Raw genomic sequence first — 21,930 nt, 5'->3', positions numbered from 1 at the left:
CACTGCTGTTTGGGTATGTAACACAGAACAAAAAGTAACATCAGGAACATCATTTAACAACCATATCCCACATTTGTCCACCAAACTCCCCACCCCCTGCAAAAATAAACAAATAGGTAAAAGGATGCTACACTTACCCTTACATCTCCTGAACCCTTCACATGAAGCACTGCAGAGAGGCGTATGCGGTCCTCCCATGGGCTATGCACCATGCACACTCCCACAATCAACAGCCACTTTTTACACTGCAAGCCACTGGGCACAGCAGCGTGCCTGCCTCTCAGCTGCAGAGACGGTGTAAAGAAGTGTGGCCAGTGTACAGCGCGTGTGCTGACAGGCGCTGAAGTGGACACTTCTCATTATCCCGCGTTTGCAGAAGAACAGCTCTTAAAGAACACCGCTCAGCCCCACCAGCTTCTTCATTTGTTTTATTTAGGCAGCAGCATGTCCCAAACACAGAGTGTCCTTACCATTGCCAGCTCTCACTCTGACAACACCCTCGCGCATGCGCGCGCGCGCGCACACACACACACACACACACACACACACACACAGCCCACATGCGCACACACACACACACACACACACACACACACACACACACACACACACGCATGCACACACGCACGCACGCACAAACACACACACACACACACGCACACGCGCACACACACACACACACGCACACACACACAGAGCCCACTTACACACATACGCACACAGCCAAGCCCCGCACTCCATCTGCCAGGTCTTGTCATAGACGATGACTGGGCCAGACATGGGGCTCCTGCACTGTTAGCCAGTAGGTGGAGCTACACTTAACTCACCCCATTGGCTTACAGCAAGGGCTACTCATTCATGGCTGAGAGGAGAGATGGCTATTTCAGGCTCAATACTGCCAAATTTATCTTTGAGTTGCCTGATTATCACTTAAAGCTGGCTATACTGTCCACTTTACATTGCAACTGCAGCACCAGTCTCACCGGGTGAGTTTGTTGGCATCCCAACCATGCTGCATATCCACTGATCTTAATAGTATGTGGATGGGTTGATCCAATTCTCTGTGCTCTTCGTCAGCAGATCCAGATCTAATGAAGCCCAGCTGAGCTCCACAGCTTCTGTGCAGTTTTGCTGACTGAGGGCACACAACATGGATACCTTTGACCAGGCTTTGTAAGAGCAGACTCCCCTCCTCCAGCCCCAGGGTTTGTGGGTAGTGCATTTATTAGTGGCTTGCTTGCTTATTTTAGACCATAAAATTGTAAACACATACTGATACTTAATACTGAGAAACAAAAGGAAAAACAAAATGAGTCATTACTGTCCTTCCTTCGGCTCCACTGGAAATGAGAACTCCAGTGTCACTCTTAAGTGTGATACAGTCAGGTGGAGCAGCTGGCAGCTGGCAGGGTGACCAGGACCACAAAGGGAGCGTCAGGACAGTGGGCTCCCGGGAAAAGCAGACAACCCCCGGACCAAAGGGCTCACTCCATCCACAGAACTGCAGTCTATTCCAGTGTTTATGACCTTTTCATGAAGTTAATGTCGAGGCCAGCAGAAGACGACTGCCTGCACTCTGACCAGTTCTCTTGAAGCATCCGTAGACAGAAGCAGTTTTTCCACAGATCAGTGTCCTTGAGGCCACGCATGAAGCTTCTGAGTCTCTCAGTACTAACTGCTGAGCCATCCAGAAAAGTTCCCACAGGATAAATATACAAACAAACAGATAAACAAGTTTCTCAAAATGAGCAAAAAGTAAAAAATGTCAATGCAGTTCCCCTGTGGCGATTCAGGAAATGTATTCTGATCATATCAGCCGTTTATTATGAAATAAATTCAGTAGTGTCTAAACATCACAGTCCACTGAGTATTTCTCTGCAGACACTTTGCAGCGGACTCTAAATTCCCTTTTTCAGTGAGAGAAATGTTTTCATTATATACAGTCAAACCATGGAATTCCTTTATTCAAATTCTAATGGAGATTGAAGCAGTTACTGTCTGGTATAAACAAAACATTAAAACCTTTAAAATTACCCACTCAACTGGCACGCACACTTGAATATGAATGAAAAGTGTTGCTGTGTGTGTGTGTGTGTGTGTGTGTGTGTGTGTGTGTGTGTGTGACCGTGTGACCATATGACCATACATAGGCCAAGGCCTCCTATGGCCACTCCTCTCAAGGCTAATCCCAGTGAAGCAGTTCCTTTTCACATACACCTACAACATTCAATGAAAACCAAAACCAGCAGGAGAACAGTGTTTGTAGTTATTGGACGGCAATATAAATTACTTCCCCGTGCTATTGAAGACTATCACATTATTGGCATGTTATGCTGTTGGTGTGTTGGGCTTAATGAAACTTTTTTCCATTCACCACATCACTTTTCCTTAAAACATCTTTAATGAGCTTTGAGCACCCACAAGACTGAACACCTAAACAGCCAGTGAATCTAAAACCAGTTTCCCTAACCCGTTTCATCAAGGCGGATCCACAAAACCACAGTTAGCCTCTGCGATCTACTCAATGTCTGAACAAGCAGCAGCACTCCCAGATCCCTGCAGCAGGACTGGGGTGTACTGAGATTTTCTGAGTGTTCCTCATCACCCACGGTGGTCCCAACTGCCCCCACCCCCCTGACACCCCGTGAGTGATGCCTCACCGGAGGAGGCTGCAGTCTTCTTACCCCCCCTGGACAGAGGGCAGTGTCTGATCCTGGACGGGCGGGGCCCTGGAGCCCCGGGGCCCTAGCTGTTGTTCTCCGCAGTCATGTACTTGAGCGCGGCGAAACCGTAGCGGCGGGACATGTTCTGCTGGAACTCCTCCTTCAGGGTCTTGAGGCAGACGCGGTACTGCTTGTTGGAGCGGAACTTGGTGATGTCGAAGCTGGGAGCGTGCGGCATGTGGATCATGAAGGCGTTGGGCAGGACCACGAACTCATACTCCTGCAGGACCAAGGGAAACATCAGAGACACACGATCCTGCTCCCGACAACCACTCCCCAACAAGGGCATATACATACAAAAACACGCTCATGAATGCATTTCCATGAGACAACAAGTGAACAATCTTGGATCAAGAAAATCAGTTTGGTAGCTTGAAATGGATCTCTGTACTATGATTTATCATATTACAGAGAAAATTGGAAACATGGAAAATTAATTCAAAATTAAATTGGAAACATGGAAAATTAATTACACCCCCAAAATTTCATGTCAAGAATATCACATATATGGCTGTTCTCTTTACAAGTTCAGAAGAAGGTCAAGTTCAAAAGTCAGATTCTTCTTATGGTCCAATCGTTAGCTCACTGACAACCTACACATCGGAAGTCAAAATTCTGAATTTTGCTAAACCTGAAAACTCCATACTGAACTGAACATACTTTGACTCTGTCTGCATGGGGGGCAGCGTGTTGGGGACAAGGCGGTACCTGGGCGTCCAGCTCCATGACATGGGCCACTTTGTTCCAGCCGAAGCCCACGAACCTGCGGTCGTACTCCGGGCTGTCCCTCCGCACCATCACATAAGGCTCGAAGTCCGCCTCCCACTGCACCCGGTACGGCGTGGTGGCCGTCCTCCACTTGGCGAAGTTGGTGGGGGCATGGCCTTTTGTCCACACGTGGTACCTGTTCATAGTGGTGCAGGTCACAGATTACTCATCTCATGTGTTTGCTAACCTCTACAGACCTCTGAGAAAGGAATAACGTAGGTCAAGAATTATGACAGATTCAGAAATACGGACCTCATACTCCTGAAATATCCATGAGGCAACTTAGGTATCTAAGTCATACCAAAACTGAATCTGATGGACACAACGCCAAACTGCTACTACAACTTCTCAAAAGCACTTAATGGTTGATGTGTTAGAAAGAAGTCCACGTTTAAATTCCTTTGGTTTTCAATTTTCCCCTCATTCCTTTCTCTTCTACCATAAAGCTGGGCCAGATGGTGAATTGAGAGCTATTATGATTCAGGAGGAACCACAGCAGACTCAATGTTACAGCAAACAGCACTAGCCTTAAATTGGCCAGGTGTGCGGCAGAAGGGAGCCGGGTCACCTTGGTTTACCTGAATGTGAAAAGCGTGCCCATGTCCAGCTGGGACAGCAGCTCCGCCTTCGATTTGGGGTAGGACAGGCGGTAGCGCAGCGTCTCAAAGGCGGGAACCACCAGAGCTTTCTTGGTGTTGGCCATGTCCAGCTGCACCACAGATTTCCTGAGGGAGAAAAGAACAGTCCGTAAGGACAGGAGAGGGCTGACAGATGCCAACTCCCCCATCACAGATCACACTCAACAACAGGGATATCAGCCACATCCAGCATATCAGTATCTGGAGTATACGTAAATGGCCAAAGGGTATGAGCAGCAGTGTGGTGTAGCAGTTAGAAGCAGGGCTTGTAACCAGAAGGTTGCTGGTTCAATCCCCCACTGGGGCACTGCTGCTGTACCCTTTGGCCATGCACTTAACCTACAATTGCCTCAGTAAATACCCATGTGAATAAATGGATAAAACTGTAACATATGTAAGTCATTCTGGATAAGAGTGTCTGCTAAATGCCGATAATGTAATTATTGTCTGGTGGTAAAAGAGATAAGAGCATGACTAGGGTTTGGCAGTGAAAATGAGGCTGATTCTTTACGGACAGAAGGACTGAAGAACAAAGCAAGCAGTCTTGTCACCAACCAAACCCAGGTCATATAAATCTTTAATCAACAGCTCTGGAATCACGTTCAGAAAGGGCTGCAGCCCTGAAATGCTTGAATCAGGAATGGAAATGAAGTCAGAATGCATTTTGTTGACCCATTTCAAACACTAACAGTTATCGGCCTAATTTTGAAGGACAAAAGCAGAGATCACTGCTTCAGATAATATTCCCTTTAAAACACCCCCCCCCCCCCCAATCTAGCCTCAGCAAACACAGCGACAGTTTGTCAGGGGAATGGTACTGAATAGAGTGTGGCATTGCAGGCTCACCAACAGAATGGAAATAAAGCAGGAGACAGAAAATGAGCTCTCTCGCTCGGAAGAGTTTTACTTCCCTCTCGACAGTGGAAAGTCCCCGATGACCCAGACCACATTATAACTCACGGTAAATGAAACAAAGAACACCGCTATTTGCTCAGAGGGGGAGGTAAATTTGACTTTGTACGAGTGCACGCGCGCTCCGGCTCGGCTCTCTCCTTCACCCTCTACCATGTTTCTGCTCCTTGTACAAATACCACTGTGCCTGCCCCTTAAAACCGGGCTCTGAAATAACTACTGACAAGAACTGTATCCCAAATCGAATTAGAAAAGGGCATCTGACGCAAACAAACGCTAGCGTTTCTCACGGGAAAGGTGTGAACACGCTGTCTGACACAGGGGCTGGATTCCACACAGTGCTGCACTCACTTGGAGCTTGGTGCACCAGCTTGGAACAACTGTGCTCTGTTGGTGTTAACAATGGCTCCGTATACATCACTGAACAACATACTACCCATCTCTCACTCCTGTCTATTGTGATTCTGAAACATGGGGGCCACTGCTACACTTTTAGGATCTATCAGGATTTTAGACTGTGAATCCAACAATGTTTTCCACACATTGTAATTCAGACTGCTCTTTAATCTTCAGCGTTACCTGTTACACAGTAATCTGTGGTTAACCGAATACCTAGACATGCATGTACTCCATGCCCTTAGTCTAAAGGGGTAATATGTGATGTGAAATCCTTGCTTGTATCAATGAAGGCTAGCAGTCTCCTTCCTGACCATCCTGAAAGATCCAGTGTCCAGTTCAACCCCACAGCCCGGCTTGCCATGAATGGCAGTTTCCAGCTTGCCTTCTCGGGACAAGGCCCTCTCACCTGAGGTACTCGTAGAGGCCGTACATTGGCAGGAAGTCGATGTCGGACAGGAACATGTAGGGCGTGTTGACCTGCTTCATGGCCACGTTGCGCAGCAGGTTGACGGGGTAGAACTGGCCCTCTTTGTAGACGATGTGGTAGCCCACGTTGCCGCGGCCCATCAGCACCTCGGAGCCCTGGGCGTAGCGGAGGAACTGCTGGGCCTCGGCGTCCGACAGGTACAAGGCCAGGCTGATGGGGCCCTCCCAGTGCTTACAGATGGCCTCCAGCATCTGCAGCCTGCGGGACAGGGCGACAGCGTTAACCACTGACCACAAAGCTCACAGGTACACCTCAGGGTTGGCAGTTTAGTGTAGCGGTAATGAGCGGGGCTCATAACCAAAAGGTTTGTGGTTCGATTCCCTGCTGGGGCACTGCCGTTGTACCCTTGGGCAAGGTATTTAATTCGCTACTGTCTCAGTAAATATCCAGCTGTATCAGTGGATAAAACTGCAACCTATGTAAGTCACTCTGGACAGGAGCAGCTGCTATGACGATAATGTAATGTAGTGTAATATAATGTCCTCCTCCTACAATTCTGTGTCACCTTCAGACCCTGGTTCTAAAAGAGGGGGATCGATGCATGAGATGTGCACAGCCGGTTGTCATGGAGACACTAAAAAATAAAAATAATTTCGATAACTCACACCCAAAAAAAAGTAAAAACTGCAAGGAGCACTAAAAAAAATGTTTGCTCCTCACTTTGTACTGTGAACATGCACTTCATGTTTTATTAAATCCAGAATTTTTCTATCTTGGTGTCCTTGAGCTTTTGACTGCTTTTTGAGTATGGGTACCAGGTGCTGCTGAGTGAATGTTTTTGCTGTTTACGCACCTTTAAACTATAATCCAGCCAAACTGCAGATTCATCTCTCACTTTTCCTGATTTTAGTTAAGGACATATCTCAATTAAACAACACAAAAGCATTGTTTAAACCTAAGTGGTAACTTAACACAGTTATTTGTGAATCTGCTTTTAAATTTCAACTGCCCTTACGAATCAAATCTTTCTCTGCGAATATGACGCTTCTAAGCAGAGTGCACTGCATCTTAATCCTATCAAAACACAATTTGATACGGCTTACACAACTGATACCCAGCAGAATACCTCAGGATAATCTGCAAGTTTTAATCCCTTTTTACCAGCTGGGCTGAGCAGTGGATAAAGGGACTTCTCTGTTTTTAAGCAACTGTCTGGCCTTTAGAATCTCACGTAGACTTTAAACACTGAAACAAAAGGGCAGTAAGAGACCACTCAACATTGGCTCTGCTCCTTCAGCCAGTGTTAGGAGCCGCAGTTTAGCATGGTAGTAAGGGGCAGGGCTCGTAACCAAAGGGTTACTGGTTTGATTCCCTGCTGTAACACCGCTGTTGTACCCTTTTGCAAGGGCAAGGGTCAACCCAGAACTGCCTCTGCAAATATCGAGCTGTATAAATGGATATCATGTAAAAACCGTAACCTACGCAAGTGGCTCTGCATGACAGCATCTGCTAAATTCCAATAATTAAAAAAATTAACGGCACGCTTAGGGATGTGTTCAAACTGCACAAGCAACAAGCTTCATGTTTAGCCCGCACAGTGCAGGCTTCAGCCTGGCCATCAATCATCCTGCTCCGGGCTGATCTGTCAAAGGCGCCGGGAACTTAACGAGCGACTGAACCGTGGCATAATGAGAACGCGTGCTCCACATCCCACATGAGGATTACGGGAGCATGACTTTTTAGGCTTCGCTAAACAAGAAGCAGAAACCGCAGTGGGGTTATTATCGTCGCATTGAGCATGGCGGTGCTCCAGGAAGTAGGGGTGTAACGATCTTTAATTAAGATGTCAATACCTCTGCCACAAAAAGGGAATAAATCAGTTTGACCTAAGGGTTAATCACCATTTTCTCTATAAACCGTTTTATTAAAGATTGGTGCTTGATTTAAAGATTGGTTAAAATCGTTAAGATGACAGGTTTTGTTATTTTTGATTAGAAATGTAACTGTTTTTATTGAGTAAGGCTTGAATGATCATAAAATTTCCAGGAGTTTAAATCATTAGGGTTCCCATCCACAACTGGACTTGCCACTTAATCTGTCATAACAAAAAGGCAAGAAAACTCCAGGTTAACATGTTGTGGCAGTTGACAATTCTGGTTTTGTGTGGTTAGTTTGGCTGCATATGAGTAAAGTACTAAGTACTACTAAGTAAAATATTAAAATGTCTCCCCTTAATACCTGAAAAATTCAACCTCATTTTAGCATAACAAGGATATCAAGTTACTGCTCCATCTAAAACAAATTATGCAAACCAGACTTGTTCATAGCAAAAGATGACAATGTTTAAAATGTATTTGTGTAAATGGAGAGGGCTCTGACCTCAAGGGAGCCTATCTTCTAACAGTCGCAGCTGTTTACATTACATTACATCACATCATGTCATTTATCATACGTGCTTACCCAGAGAAACTTCCAAATAAGTGCTTCACAATGCTAAGAGTAGTTATCGAAAAGTGCTAAAGTTAAGTGCTTTTTTTAAAACGGAAAATAGGGATAGATAGGATGGATAGGGAGGAGGGTAGATTAGAGATAAAGCCTGAAGAGATGAGTTTTCAGCTTTCTCGGTTTCTGGAACAACTTAAGACTTCACTGCAACATCAGCCTGCCACTGGACACCGATGACCTACTGAGGCTGTCTGTTCGGGCCCTGGCCCTGCAGACAGGGGAAGTAGGATGCGTCTCACCTGTCCATAGAGAGCTGGGCCACCAGCGTGACATCGGTGCCGTCCTTGGCCGGCTCGTACTCGTAGTGCAGGAAGTACAGGTGCGTGCGGTGCACGGTGAAGCGCTCCCGCCGAAACTCGTAGCACGGGTCATCCTCGTCCAGCTCGGACAGCGTCTTCTGGAGCTGTGGGAGAAGACAGAGACGCAGCTCACGATCTACTGCTAACGTAGAACAACAATTCGACTGTCACAGCAGACAAATTCACTATGCTGAAGTGTAACTGTGACACTGTCATACCAGTCACAATCACTTTGCCAGTGTATAACACTGACACTCTCATACTGTTCACTATCACTCTGCAACTGTAGAACAGTGACACTGTCATACAGGTCACAATCACTCTCCTAACGTAGAACAGTGATACCGTCATACTGGTAACGATCACTCTCCTAATATATAACAGTGACACGGTAATACTGGTTATTATCACCCTGCAGCTGTTGAACAGTGACACTTTCAGACTGACCACAATCACACAGTTAATGTATAAAAGTGACACTGTCATACAGGTCACAATCACTCTCCTAATGTAGAACAGTGATACCGTCATACTGGTAACGATCACTTTTCTAGAGTATAACAGTAGCACGGTAATACTGGTTATTATCACTCTGCAATTGTATAACAGTGACACTGTCATAATGGTCACAAGCTCTCTGTGCAGAGTGACAGAGACACTTTGAGACCGGCAAAACTCACTCAGTTGTGTTACATTCAGCAATGTTGACACTTTCATACTGGCTAAGCCCTGGTAAACCAAATCTGCACTGTTTGCTATTTACTGTATGTAGTCTTCAGCCGCACGCTTGAGATTTTTCCCCAGTTATTGCTAACCTGGACCGCAGTTCTCTGGTGATCTAGCCTGGATTTGAGTGGAACTACTACAGAGCCGTGGACGGACAGCAGTGTAAGCTGCTTGCCATTCCAGAACATTCCCAGCAGAGTGAATTAGTCAAATGATATTACTAATGAGATGCGTTTAAGTCAGACAATGACATTTGGTAAGCAAACTGCTTCTTCAGTTAAGGATCAGCATCAATAAATCAATGGCTGGAGACAGCTTTGTTAAAAACAGCGGAAAACATCTAACTGAGGACACAATTTGTCCGATTATGCCAATGCAAATGGGAGAGCCTGTTGGGAACAGTGCTTAGCGCCATTCCTGTATCAGTATTTTCAACAATGTCATGTCAAGAGTGCCTGGCTAGAGAGCATGTAGAGTACCTCTTCTGTTGATACGGAATTTATTATTTCATAAATTACTTAACTTCTTTGAGATAGTATGGGCTATGACAGAAAGAGTATGAGCTATGACAAGAAGTGACATTAACTTAACTGATTATTACAAATGTTTCTATAACTAAATCTATCTGTTTATAGTCTAGTATGTTATTAGCAATATAAATACATGACTATGTCGGCCTTCTGTAAACAAATGCCAGCTTCTTTTAACTGTTCATGGCAGTGGTGTAGGACCATTGATCAAAGCAGTAGATCAACGTGCAAAACATCTTGAAACAAAAGAGGCATCATCTTGAGATTATAAAGGAAATTGCTGCATGTGCGCCCCATGTGTATGCGTGTGTGTGCGTGTGTATGCGTGTGTGCGTGTGCGCACGTGTGTTCTGATTCAGCGTGACAGTGTCAGGGCCTGGCAGTGCTACGGAGGGGCAGGGGCTGTGGATTTCCTCCTCCTCAGGAAGGCGCACACCTCGATTTGGCACCCTGGACAGCACCAGGTGCTGCTCTGGTACAGAGGACACTCCAGCACCAATGAGAGAGGGAGACACCGGGCCAGTGCGGCTCTTCCCCAAAGCACCCACCCTGGATCAGCAGCCATCACGGCTGCTCTGCACTCCCAAATCAAGCTGAAGGAAGACGACAGATATCCCATGATCCTCGCCGTTTTACTCCAGACTCCAGCGCAGGAGAACAACCACCAGGCTCTTCCAGAGTCTCTGTACAAGGAGACTGGAGGCCGGGGTTCCTGAAACCTACTGACTTTTGCTGCCTTCACTGAACCATCATTTTCTCCTGTTTTCTTTCAGTCCTCCAATTTTTTTTCTTTCTGTATTAATTATGTTACTTGTTACCCTGCTACCCAGCCTGTTCCTCTCACAGATTCCTTCTCACAGCACCCCCCACGCATGACGCTTGGTTTACAAGCCTTTTATTGATCTCAGCCAAAAAGTTCCTTTACACATCATGAAAAATCACTATCTTCATGTATGACTGACACACAGAAGAACCATTACAAATCGGGAACGTAACTGTTTCTATGGCACTAATATCTTGACTTCTTACAGGAACAGTAGGATTAAGAGGACTTTGGGTCTTTTGGGGTACATTAAGAGGTAAAAGTGCATTGTATTGACAGAAATCTGGAGAGCAGCACCGTTTTCACTCACGCAAAAGAAAGTGTGGCCCCCAAAGGGACAGGCCCGCTGTCTCTACAGGGACAGAGGCGAAGGACAGCGGGAGGTGCTGCCCTCATACAAATTCAGCCCCATAAATCTCTCCTCATAAACGCGTCCTCTCTATTTCAATGTCAGCTAGCACTGCATTATTCATTTGCTTGCTAGGGAAATAAAGGTGGAACACAATGGTTGAGAAACTCCTAAGGAGACCATTCACTTACGTTTAAATCTGGAGCTCTGTGGTAAAAACAGCAACAATGACTAACACAGTTTTTATCACTCCATCACAAAATGAATTTGTAAAAGCTTGTTTTGAGACGTGTGACATTTGTCCTACTTATTCAGGCTGCCCTTGTTGCTAATTAAGATGTCTGCCTCCTTTTAATTCAACAACACTAATTCAGGCAAAGCCCAAAGCCTGGGGCGCAGCAATCCAGCACTGGATTTGATCCGATGACCTGTTTACAGGGGCCGTTCCCCAACCACGACCCCTCGTCTGTGCTTCGATTTCTCCCTACGTCTCCCCTCTTCCTCCTCCTTCCTCCGCAGCCGCGTTTGGACGATGCAGAGCCCCCGTTTCCTCCCCTGACTGAGCCTCCTGATCTCTCGCTGCAGCACAGCGGCTGAGCTGCCTTCACGGCCCAGAGGAATCCGCCTCATTAAAAAAGCCCCCCTGCGGCTCGCCGCGATTGGCTGTATCTCCAAGAATCGGCGATGTTTGTTTATCTCGCCCCGCACTGCTGCACCCCTCCCCCCTCCTCCCCCACCCTCCCTGCCCCGGAGCCGACACGCTGCCAGGGCTGACCAGGGCGATGGAAAATTCCGCTCCACTGTCTCTCGCTCGGCGTGGCCGTGCCAGGGCCAGCACAGTGAGCCGGGCTGCGCTCAGCATCAGCTGCAGGAGACTTCATTAGCAGGAGAGTAGTAGAGTGGAAGCTGGCCCGTTTCCTCATCCCCCAATTAGAATCTAATCTGCTCACAGCTTTGACCTATGCACGGATGCAAATTATAGCCCTGGACGATGCCGGTGATGTCCGGCCTGTGGAAAAGGACCATGAAGGATGCAGCATGCGGCAACTGTTCCTCATATGTAAATATAAGCTGCATGATGAACAGATCGGATGAGTAAGTGTATCCGTCTGGTGTTTGTGTCACAGACCACCAGCATGATAAATAACAGCATAGAAAACCAAGGGGACAGACCCAGTCAGGGAGAAATGTGGTCCAGAGTGGTTCCTGCCGCTCATGAGGTCACCGGGACATGTCTCACAAGGACGTGTGACTAAGCACGGCTCGAAGCAAGAACCAGAAGCAGAGTGTGACTGCCTGGGAGAGACGTGCCATCCCGATGCAACGTGACCAATAGGTCACCCAGCAGGCTCCGCTCTTGTGATACAACTACGGCTGCCGTGGAGATGGCCCTGAGACGCTCGTCATAATGACGGTAAAACAGAGCCACAAACCCCGGAGGCCGGTGTAAATCAAGGACAGTCTCTCACCAAACGCTGAGCTCCAAATGGCGCCTCCTGTCCCTGGTTGCAAAGAGAATGACTCATAATCTCCCCGACGGACAAGCCGGCGACAGCCGTTCCAGACGGCCCCTGAGCCTCACAGATTCTCGGGCGTGAGCGTTATTTACTCATGCTGTATGCGGTTCTCTCTGCGGCCTCGCTTAGCGCCACCTACGTTCTCGCTGTTGTGGTCGGTCTCGCTGGGGCAGCCGAAGAGCTCTCTGCGTAGCAGGTTGCCGTCGTACTCCAGGAAGGTCAGGTAGAGGTTCCGGAAGAACTCCACGTGCTTGTTCTTCACGCGCAGCTTCTTAGGGGAGTTCCAGTGGATGACCTGGGGGGTGCACAGTGAGAGAGGGGGGGGCAGGGAAACGGGAGGGAGGAGAGAGAGGGAAGACAGAGAGGGAAAGCAGGATGATGAGCGGGAGAGACGGATGAAGAATTAGCAAGTGAGAGGGCAAAGGAAAAGAAAGGGAGAGAGAAGGAGAGGGACGGAAAGAAAAGGCAGAGGATGGAGAAAGAGGAAGAAAAGAGGAAGGAGACAGAGATAGAGGGAAAGAGGAAGGAGAAGAGATTGAGGTGAGGAAACAGAAAAATAAAGTGAGAGGATAAAGATGATAGAGAGAGGTGAGGGGACAGAAAGAAAAAAGGAGAAGATAAAGGAGACAGACGGAGAGACAGAATAGAACACAAAGGAAAGGGGGAGGTTAAAACAAAGAGGATGGGGGGGGGGGGTTGATACTCATTAAAATACATGGTGGGTTGATTCCCAGACATGACAGGTTCAAGTCATGAGCCAAGTTCCATTGACCAAGGCCCAGATGGAGCAGAAAAGAGGCACAGCGCGTTCTGGAGCAAAGGGGGCTCAACGCGCCATTTGTTCTGACAGATCAGCTGAGATCGCACACGGTCCGCCTTCCAAGAGGAGATTCACGGGGGGACGGAGTAACGGCGGTAACAGATGCTCGAGTCGCGGGTCGATCCGAATGAACCGCACAGTGCCTCAGCATCTCCCTGATCCAGGACAACAGCTCACCTTGAGGTCAGACACGTCCTTGTAACACTTCTCTGAGCGCGTGTGGTCGGAGAGCTGCACGTTCCAGAAGCAGGGCAGCTGGTACACCAGGAAGGGGTTCTGCTTGATAACCGCGTTGAAGATGTCCTGCAAACACACCAACACATTACATTTTATTTGTGCGCAACCAGTGCATTGGGGGACCTACGCCTCTATTCCGCATAGGTAGCTTAAATGTGGTCTGTCTCCATGTGTAACACATGGGTGATGTGTTTTTCGATTCCTATACACTATACGAAACTGCCATGGCAAAATGGTGTCCTTCTGACTGTCCTATGACCAGAGTAGCTGTGACCGTTAATATTGCAGGTGTGTGATATCAAAGTGTCCTCTGGTGGGGTAAAATGTGGCATCATGGCCCTTCATGATGGCACTGGTGACATGGATTACCGTGGCCCTCTATGATGCAGCAAACTGGAATAGTGGCTTCAGCCATAAGTTTCCTTTCAGCCAGTCAAGCCAGTGAGGTGGAGAGGATGCCCATCAGATGTGAGTCATGCTTCTGTGTCAACAAACTCACTGGCACAGCCAGTGAGGAAATCCGATTGGCTTGCATATTTGAGCGCGCTCATCTTGTTGCTGGTGAGGAGATCTGATTGGCTTAGTGTCAGCGCACTCACCTGGTCGGCCAGTGAGGTGGACAGCATGCTCATGAGCTCCCTCTCTGCTGTCAGCCTCCACATCTGCTCCCACCTCAGCTTCCTCAGCCTGTCCAGCAGCAGCAGGATCACACCTGCAGAATCACACACACAACAGCACACCTGCATCATCATACACACACACACACACACACACACACACACACACACACACACACACACACAACAGCACACCTGCATCATCATACACACACACACACACACACACACACACACACACACACACACACACACACAACAGCACACCTGCATCATCATACACACACACACACACACACACACACACACACACACACACACACACACACACACACCAGCACACCTGCATCATCATACACACACACACACACACACACACACACACAACAGCACACCTGCATCATCATACACACACACACACACACACACACACACACACACAACAGCACACCTGCATCATCATACACACACACACAACAGCACACCTGCGTCATCATACACACACACACACAAGAATACACCTTGTCATACACGTAAGACCACACCTCACTCACACACACACACACACACACACACACACACACACACACACACTTGAAGACACTCGTCCGCTCACAGCTGCATCTTTAGCACATTTTAACAGCACTGCTTTGCCAGACCTGCAGCACGCGTCACGGGGGGGGGGGGGGGTGCCCTTTACACGCGCGAATGCCGTATCAATCACCACCCATCATTACCACTCCAGGAACAGAACCCTCCTCTCAACAAACACTGCAGACCTAATCAATCAATCCCGCACAGCCGAGTGGGCGCTCGCTCCCCATCGCTGGTTCCGTAAGCACCAGTGATGAAACCGCCATCAGGGGGAGTGCAATCAATGGCTGGGGTAATGCGCAGCGACAGTGGGGCAGGGGGATTGCCGGATCCGAACGTCACATTAGCGCTAATGTATCATTTTTCGCATCCCGGGGAGGCCGAGAGGGGCCTTCGTCCTTGGCTTAAGCAGCTCGGCGAGCAACCCGCTGACATTTGCGACGATTGGCTGATTGAGTCCCATCAGCGTTGTCACGGTTGCTCATGCACGGCACGCTGGAAGAGGAGGGGGCGTCCCTGTGAGAACGGCTAATGTCACACGGCGAAGTGAAGGACAAGGTTGCCACGGGGGCCCTTACTAATCTCTAGCTAGTGTAGGTGGCTGGGGGTTGCCAGTTCAAGTATGTTCAGTCCGAGTCCCTCGACGTGAAAATTAACCAAGGTCTCCAAAACGTGCAAAAACCTGAAAACCTGAGCCAACAGCTCTGTAGGTTATTGGCTTTTACATGGACTTTTAAAAAGATATGTTTATGAGCGTGTGGTTACGTTTTGTTTTTAATAATACAAATACAACAATTCAATGAGGAAATCATGTTATTTACTGTGCTAATTTACAGCTTTAATTTGAAAACAATGTAGCAGGAGTACTATGTGAATGTACCATACATGCTAAACTCTGGTTGACTTTTAGCCTTCAGGCTGTCTTCTCCTCTCCGGCATGATTACATCTCACTCTAACCGACCTAACGCAACTGTGCCAGCAAAGAATCTGGCTATGGTAGCATGGCAAAAGCACAGAACTGTGAACGCCCGTGATTAAAAATATGAACACGTCACACGTTTTAAATTCATGTGCTACAGACAAGCGGGAAAGTGCTTAATTTGATGCAGTGCAGTAAAGGAAGTAGACAAGGTGACCCAGTAAGACTTGGGACGCCCCCCAAGACTGATCTCCCACTTCCAGTTGGGCTAATGCTGCTCTCACCTGTGTTGAAGCCTCTTCCCAGGGCAGGCCATGGCCGATGGTTCTTCCACAGGTTTCCCAGGTACCAGTCGCTCTGGTTCTCTACTAGTCCCAGCACCTGTTGACCTGTGGAAAGACAGAGAGAGGGTGAGCACACCTGGAATTGTGATGCTGGGATGTAGCCTCTGCATGCTGGGTCAGAACGAGTCAGCTGGACTTTTACAATCTCTCTGCCCAGCTGAGTTATAAAGAAAGATGTTTTATCATAGCAGATGCGATTATACCAAGTGCCTTCAATATCTTACTTGTTTTTAACATTTTATTCACACACACAGAGATTGATGCAGGTTTACGGTCTCATTCAGGAACCTGGAACCTGAAACCCGGTGACAAGCTGAGTTCCCTAAAAGTGGGCAGCGTGTATTGAGGCAGACTGCTGAAACGGCCAGTCCTGGCCAGGCTTAAAAAGCAATGCTCCCTGAGTTTCAGAGTCACAGGCATAGGCACAAAGTCTACAGCCCACCCCAACGTGGCAGTGTCATTCACTTCCATTGGGGCTGAAAGGGGACAGAGAGGAGCTGAACGACATGAGAGAGACAGACTCAGATAATCAGAACACCATGAGAAACAACTGAGAGGGAAGAGAGAGGCTGGGACCAAAAGCATGGACTCATAAGCCATGAACAGCAACAGCATGAAGGAGACCCGAGAGCAGCGAGAGAGACTGTGACAGAGAGCACTGACAGCAGAATCCATTAACACCGTGTAAGAGAACAGAGGGGACAGGGAGACCGGTACAGAAAGCACTGACTCAGAAGGCACGGCCACCGCAACGTAGAACACAGAGCTGACAGAGACTTGAGAGGGCGTGTGAGGGAGGGACGGGCGTGCACGCCCCGCTTAATGAAGCCTGTAAGGAAGATTAATGAGGGCCTCGCGGACCACGCAGCGCTGGGCAGACAGCTTCTCACCGCCACTCTCAAGGTGACAGCCGCGCGTGACATTCATGGAGCCGGGAAAACCAGCCATCGACTGTTTCAGCAGAGGCAGCCGGGGGGGGGGGGGGGGGGGGGGGGGGGGGGGGTGGGCTTAAAGGCGATTCCCCGTAATTAGCTGCGACCGGCGTGACGTCCCCACCACTCCCCGGGACGCGAGACGGGGGCACGCATCGTGCTTCTCACGGCTTCTCTTAATTATTCATCGCTGGAAATGAGGCTGAAAGGCGCAACTTCAAAAGCGAGCGACAGGAGTTCTCACACTGTGGTTCCTCCTCAGGCTAAAAAAAAAAAAAACAGCATGTTTGTACAGCAAGTTTCAAAGGAAAATCTCAGCTGGCTCTTAATGTGAGCCTGTTTCTCTTTTCTGGGAACATTCCTCTTTAACCAGTGCAGGCATGTCATGTGGGGCGGATAGACCAATCAGAGGAGTGAATATTATTAGCATTATTAGGATTAGTAGTAATCAGTCAATCCCGATTGGCTGTGAGCAGGACTTGGAATCTAATCCATCCTATCTCACCTCCATCCTAGAGTTTCTGCCCAATCAAAATCTACTCCACCAGGAAATCTCCATCTTCGCCACACAGAAGTCAACAGCAGACACAGAAAGAAGTGGAACACATTAGAAATTCAAGCGCGGCTGCTTTAATTTTCTTCCTTTTAGAAGGACAAATGAAAGGGAGGGGGGGGGGGTGGGGACTTATCGCTTCTTAATTTAATTAAACGGAGGGAAGCAGAGGGAGATCTCTTATCTTCTCTGGAGTCTCCTGCTGAGACGCTGCCGCAGACATGGATGAATGATGGGCCCGGGTCACGGGTGACACAGCCACCAAATTAGTCCCGTCTCCCTCCAAGCCGCCACAAGCCACGCCAAGCCTCCACTCCTGAGGACTCGTCTGCTGCCTCTTTTTCGGTCCTGATCTGACTTTGTGAGTTTCAGTCATTTACAAGTGAAGAAAGTTACCCTCTAATTCTTGGTGCTAACCTGGCGGCAAAAAGAAAACTATAGTGTAAGGCTGTTGACCAGGCATGCTACAGCTCAAGGGAAACACGTTATAATGTGTAACTTTCCTTTTTTGTTTGGCAAGCGTGTCACTAAATTAGGGAAACGTATTGATGTGAAGGAGAGGAGAAGGATAAGTGGAGAGATGTTTACAGGCACGCAGATTTGCCAGCACAATTACAAAGGTGCCTGGGAGAATGAGGGACGCGGCTCCTGGAGAGACCTTATAATGAGGAAAGTGATTTGGAAACGGAACCCCCTGTTTTCTAATTAAATGCCCAATGTTATCAACGGTAATGGCACTCCAGGTGACCCTTTACAATCTGGCAATATGAGGAATTTTTTTTTTGTTTTGTTTTTGACACTGTTGAAAAGAAGAGAAGCCTCCGCAGGCTCTGTGAAAATGATTAAATCCATTAAAGCGCCCTCTCAGAGACATGCTCATTACATCCCAGAGAGAGAGAGAGAGGGAGAGAGAGGGAGAGATGGAGGGAGAGGGAGAGAGAGAGATAGAGCGAGAGAGATAGAGCGAGAGAGAGAGGGAGAGAGAGAGAGGGAGAGATGGAGGGAGAGGGAGAGAGAGAGATAGAGCGAGAGAGATAGATCGAGAGAGAGAGAGGGAGAGAGAGAGGGAGAGATGGAGGGAGAGGGAGAGAGAGAGATAGAGCGAGAGAGAGAGAGGGAGCGAGAGAGAGGGAGAGATGGAGGGAGAGATGGAGGGAGAGAGAGAGAGAGAGAGAGAGAGCGCGAGAGAGAGAGAGAGAGAGAGAGAGAGAGAGATGAGGGGAACGAGGAAATGGAAAGACCGCGCACAAGGTCAATGCAGAAGACAGCACGGGATCTACAGTGGACTGACGCACACTACTGTGGCCAAAAATACAGCACCTCTCTGGCTAAAGACCAACCCTGAGCAATGGATATAAGTCTCTTTTGTCTCTAAAGACAGAGACTGTTTCAATGCTTCTTTCAGTGCTATGTCAGTGTGTATTTGGATATAAATGTTAAAAACGTTATCTGAATGCAGGAATTAAGACTGCAATCTTTCTTCAATCAAAATTCAACAAGAACAACTTTTACTGCTGAATGCAACCCATTTATCAAATAAAATAAGAGCCAAATTAGCCAGCTATAACAATATATCAAGCCAGTTATATAAAGTTTTATACTGTATATACAGTATACGATATACAATTACAAACCCTACATCCTGAAATTGTCTGTTTCATGACAACCTCCCATGCTAGCATGGACTCTGCAAGCTCTTCTGCCTGGCTGATACTGGAGGTAAATTTTCTAAACTGAAAGGAAAAAACATCACCTCATAAATATGCAGACTACTGTCTCATCTCTGCAATAACTGGCTTTTTTAGTCTTATCAGAGTAGAAAGCATTATCATGGCACTCAACAGAAACAAAGTGTTGGACCCCCATTTTTAAGAAGTCCACCACAATGGTTGGTTTTATCTAAATTAGCCAAACATTGGCTTGGTAGTGAAAATTAATGTGGGCAAACAAGTCTAGAACTGATTATACTATAGCATGGTTCTGCCTGACTTGCATACTGTAATGGGAATGTCTCTTTGGACAATTTATTTCAATGAATACCTCCATGAATATATGGTGCTATAAATATGTAAAAGCTGACATAAATGAATACATAAATGTCAACGCAGGTTTTTTTCATTTATTCTTTGATCATTTATTTTTACAGCTTTCATCTACGTTTCTGTCTTTCGACACTTTATGATGTCAACATTTATTTACATTTTTTCTGCATAAATCCAGAGTTATATAAATTGACTGCACTGTGGCAGGTTTAATCCCCCATAGATCGGCTTCAAAAACAGCTACTCCATCCCGGGTCCACCTGTCTCATTATTTGAGATGCTGCGGTGAAAGGCTGACTGGATGGCACTTACAGGAACACATGCAACAGGAATCCAATCTGCTAATTTGTTTCAGAGGAAGAAGCATCCCACTGTGTCAGCGCATGCGCATATTTCCTAAACCCTGAAATACGCTGTTTAAGGGTTCTCCTCAACCTTCATCGATTACACAACGGCTGTGAGGGAAATGAAACCCGCTCTGCCAGGCAGGCCTAAAAATCCCAATGAGAGGGCTTAGGCGAGTTTAACCAGTTTTTGCAAAGTGCTCTCTAGTGGAGCATACACTTTGCCAAGCGTATTTCACTGAGTCCAAGTTGGATGATAACAAGGAGATGCGATTATAGAACTAATAAAACATAAGGCCTTTACAAAGCTATTGAACATTTCACAGTTAGTGCAAATATGTTTGAACTAGATACATATCTTGATGTGAGGAAGTTTAAAACTCATCAAAATTACTTTTAAAACTAATTATTAATTTAATCAATTAAATTAAACAGTGTTATCTGGTTCCTCAGAGTGTCCCCATACCCCAAAGTACTCATCAAATCTTTTTACTGAAGAAAACAATACACCACTGTCATGTGCTAAGCTGCATGCTCCACTGCAAACACTAGGGTAACAGACTTGCCTGGCTTAACTTTCTCCCTGCATCTTCATCTTCCACCAACTGAGTCAATATTGACCGTGTTAGACAGTATACTGTGGAACTCGATAACCCTGTTACGAAGTGACGTGATGCCATTTTTGCACCATGACATTTGGAGCCTGTGTCTGTGCCAAACGATTGATTCCACTGACGCCTCTGTCAACAGTACTCCAAACCGATTTATTTCATTCATTTTACAGCAGCCCAGGAGAGTGTACCTAAGATAACAGAACCATTATTTATCATTATTAATGGTATTTATGGGTTTTTTTTTTCCTAGATTTAACAGATCGGCTGTTATCATGGAAAATGATACATAAATCCAAGCAAGCCGCAGCATTCACTGGAGGGGTGTTTGATACCATATAAACAATGTCAGGTGTCCAGTGAACACAAGATATTCACATCATAGGTGTGTAACATCACAGGACAACAGGGAAACAGCATTGCTCTAAATAATGCCTGTTAGAAGCTAACTAGATAGCTAAATGAGAAAGTAATATTTATACTTTATCCCTGTCTATACTCAGACCAATAGACAGGTGAGAATAGGCGAGTATAGACATGGCCGTTTATGGAAACTCTTGATGTAGTCAATTTTCAGTCCTGCTCCTGTAATTTCAAAAGTAATGGTTGGATGGGATCATTAGATATATCAATATTACTGACTGAAAGTTGAGTTAATGCAATGAAATAATTACGATTATTATTTGTAAGAATGCAGAACATGGTACCGAGACCCTATAGAAACAGCCGCTCACTGCGTACCTTCTCTTCTTCTCAAAAGAGAATCCTTAAGTGTACACAGGCTGCTCAGATGAAAGTGGTGCCGTATAGATGTAAACCGAAAGGGTAGGATGACGTGTTACGGGGCACGTCCCTTCACATCTCAAGCCTTTTTTTTCGGCTTCAGAGGGACCACGGACCGCAACCTGTCTGCCTCTCTCTCATCACCTGAGCTCCCAAAGGCTTCCTGGCCTGCCGTGACCCCAGCTCGCCGTGGAAATGTTAACAAAGCCGGCGAGATTAATCTCTCCACTCTCAGCGCAGGGCCCGGCAACAGAATGAAATCCAAATCCTCTTATTAATCACATTTGTGGAAGAGTAAAAGGTCTGGGTGTTTGTTATTCAGCCTGAATGGGAATTCAAGTCGGTGGGTTTCACATCGCCCTCGGTTTATGGGGACTGATGGCTCTCCATCTGCACTCCATAAATGACTGTTTTCCTAATGTTTCTTCTTTGTGGAGAGTTCAGTCCCCTGATAAAAAAGGATATTACCGATTTGATTCATAAAACAGGGACTGCACTGAAACCTGCACTGAGCAAT

At 47.0% G+C, this 21,930-nt stretch overlaps 1 protein-coding gene across 1 annotated transcript in view; it reads right to left on the bottom strand.

Annotated features, from left to right (window-relative positions):
* Nucleotides 1–683: 683 nt before the first annotated feature.
* The window catches only part of LOC118770483 (LARGE xylosyl- and glucuronyltransferase 1-like), a 43,609-nt gene continuing 22,362 nt past the window's right edge, over nt 684–21,930 (bottom strand). Inside the window, exons 6-14 of the mRNA XM_036518194.1 lie at nt 16,089–16,193; nt 14,273–14,385; nt 13,614–13,739; nt 12,756–12,911; nt 8,612–8,775; nt 5,847–6,125; nt 4,070–4,216; nt 3,432–3,627; nt 684–2,943 (exon numbers count right to left, since the gene is read on the bottom strand). Of these exons, the coding sequence (XP_036374087.1) occupies nt 2,746–2,943; nt 3,432–3,627; nt 4,070–4,216; nt 5,847–6,125; nt 8,612–8,775; nt 12,756–12,911; nt 13,614–13,739; nt 14,273–14,385; nt 16,089–16,193 (1,484 nt within the window). The 3' untranslated portion in view covers nt 684–2,745. The remainder of the gene's footprint in view (nt 2,944–3,431; nt 3,628–4,069; nt 4,217–5,846; nt 6,126–8,611; nt 8,776–12,755; nt 12,912–13,613; nt 13,740–14,272; nt 14,386–16,088; nt 16,194–21,930) is intronic.

Source organism: Megalops cyprinoides, chromosome 23, assembly GCF_013368585.1.
Source record: "Megalops cyprinoides isolate fMegCyp1 chromosome 23, fMegCyp1.pri, whole genome shotgun sequence".
Taxonomy (NCBI): Eukaryota; Metazoa; Chordata; class Actinopteri; order Elopiformes; family Megalopidae; genus Megalops; species Megalops cyprinoides.
Note: the sequence above shows the minus strand (reverse complement) of the source record. Positions and strands in the feature narration are given on the sequence as shown.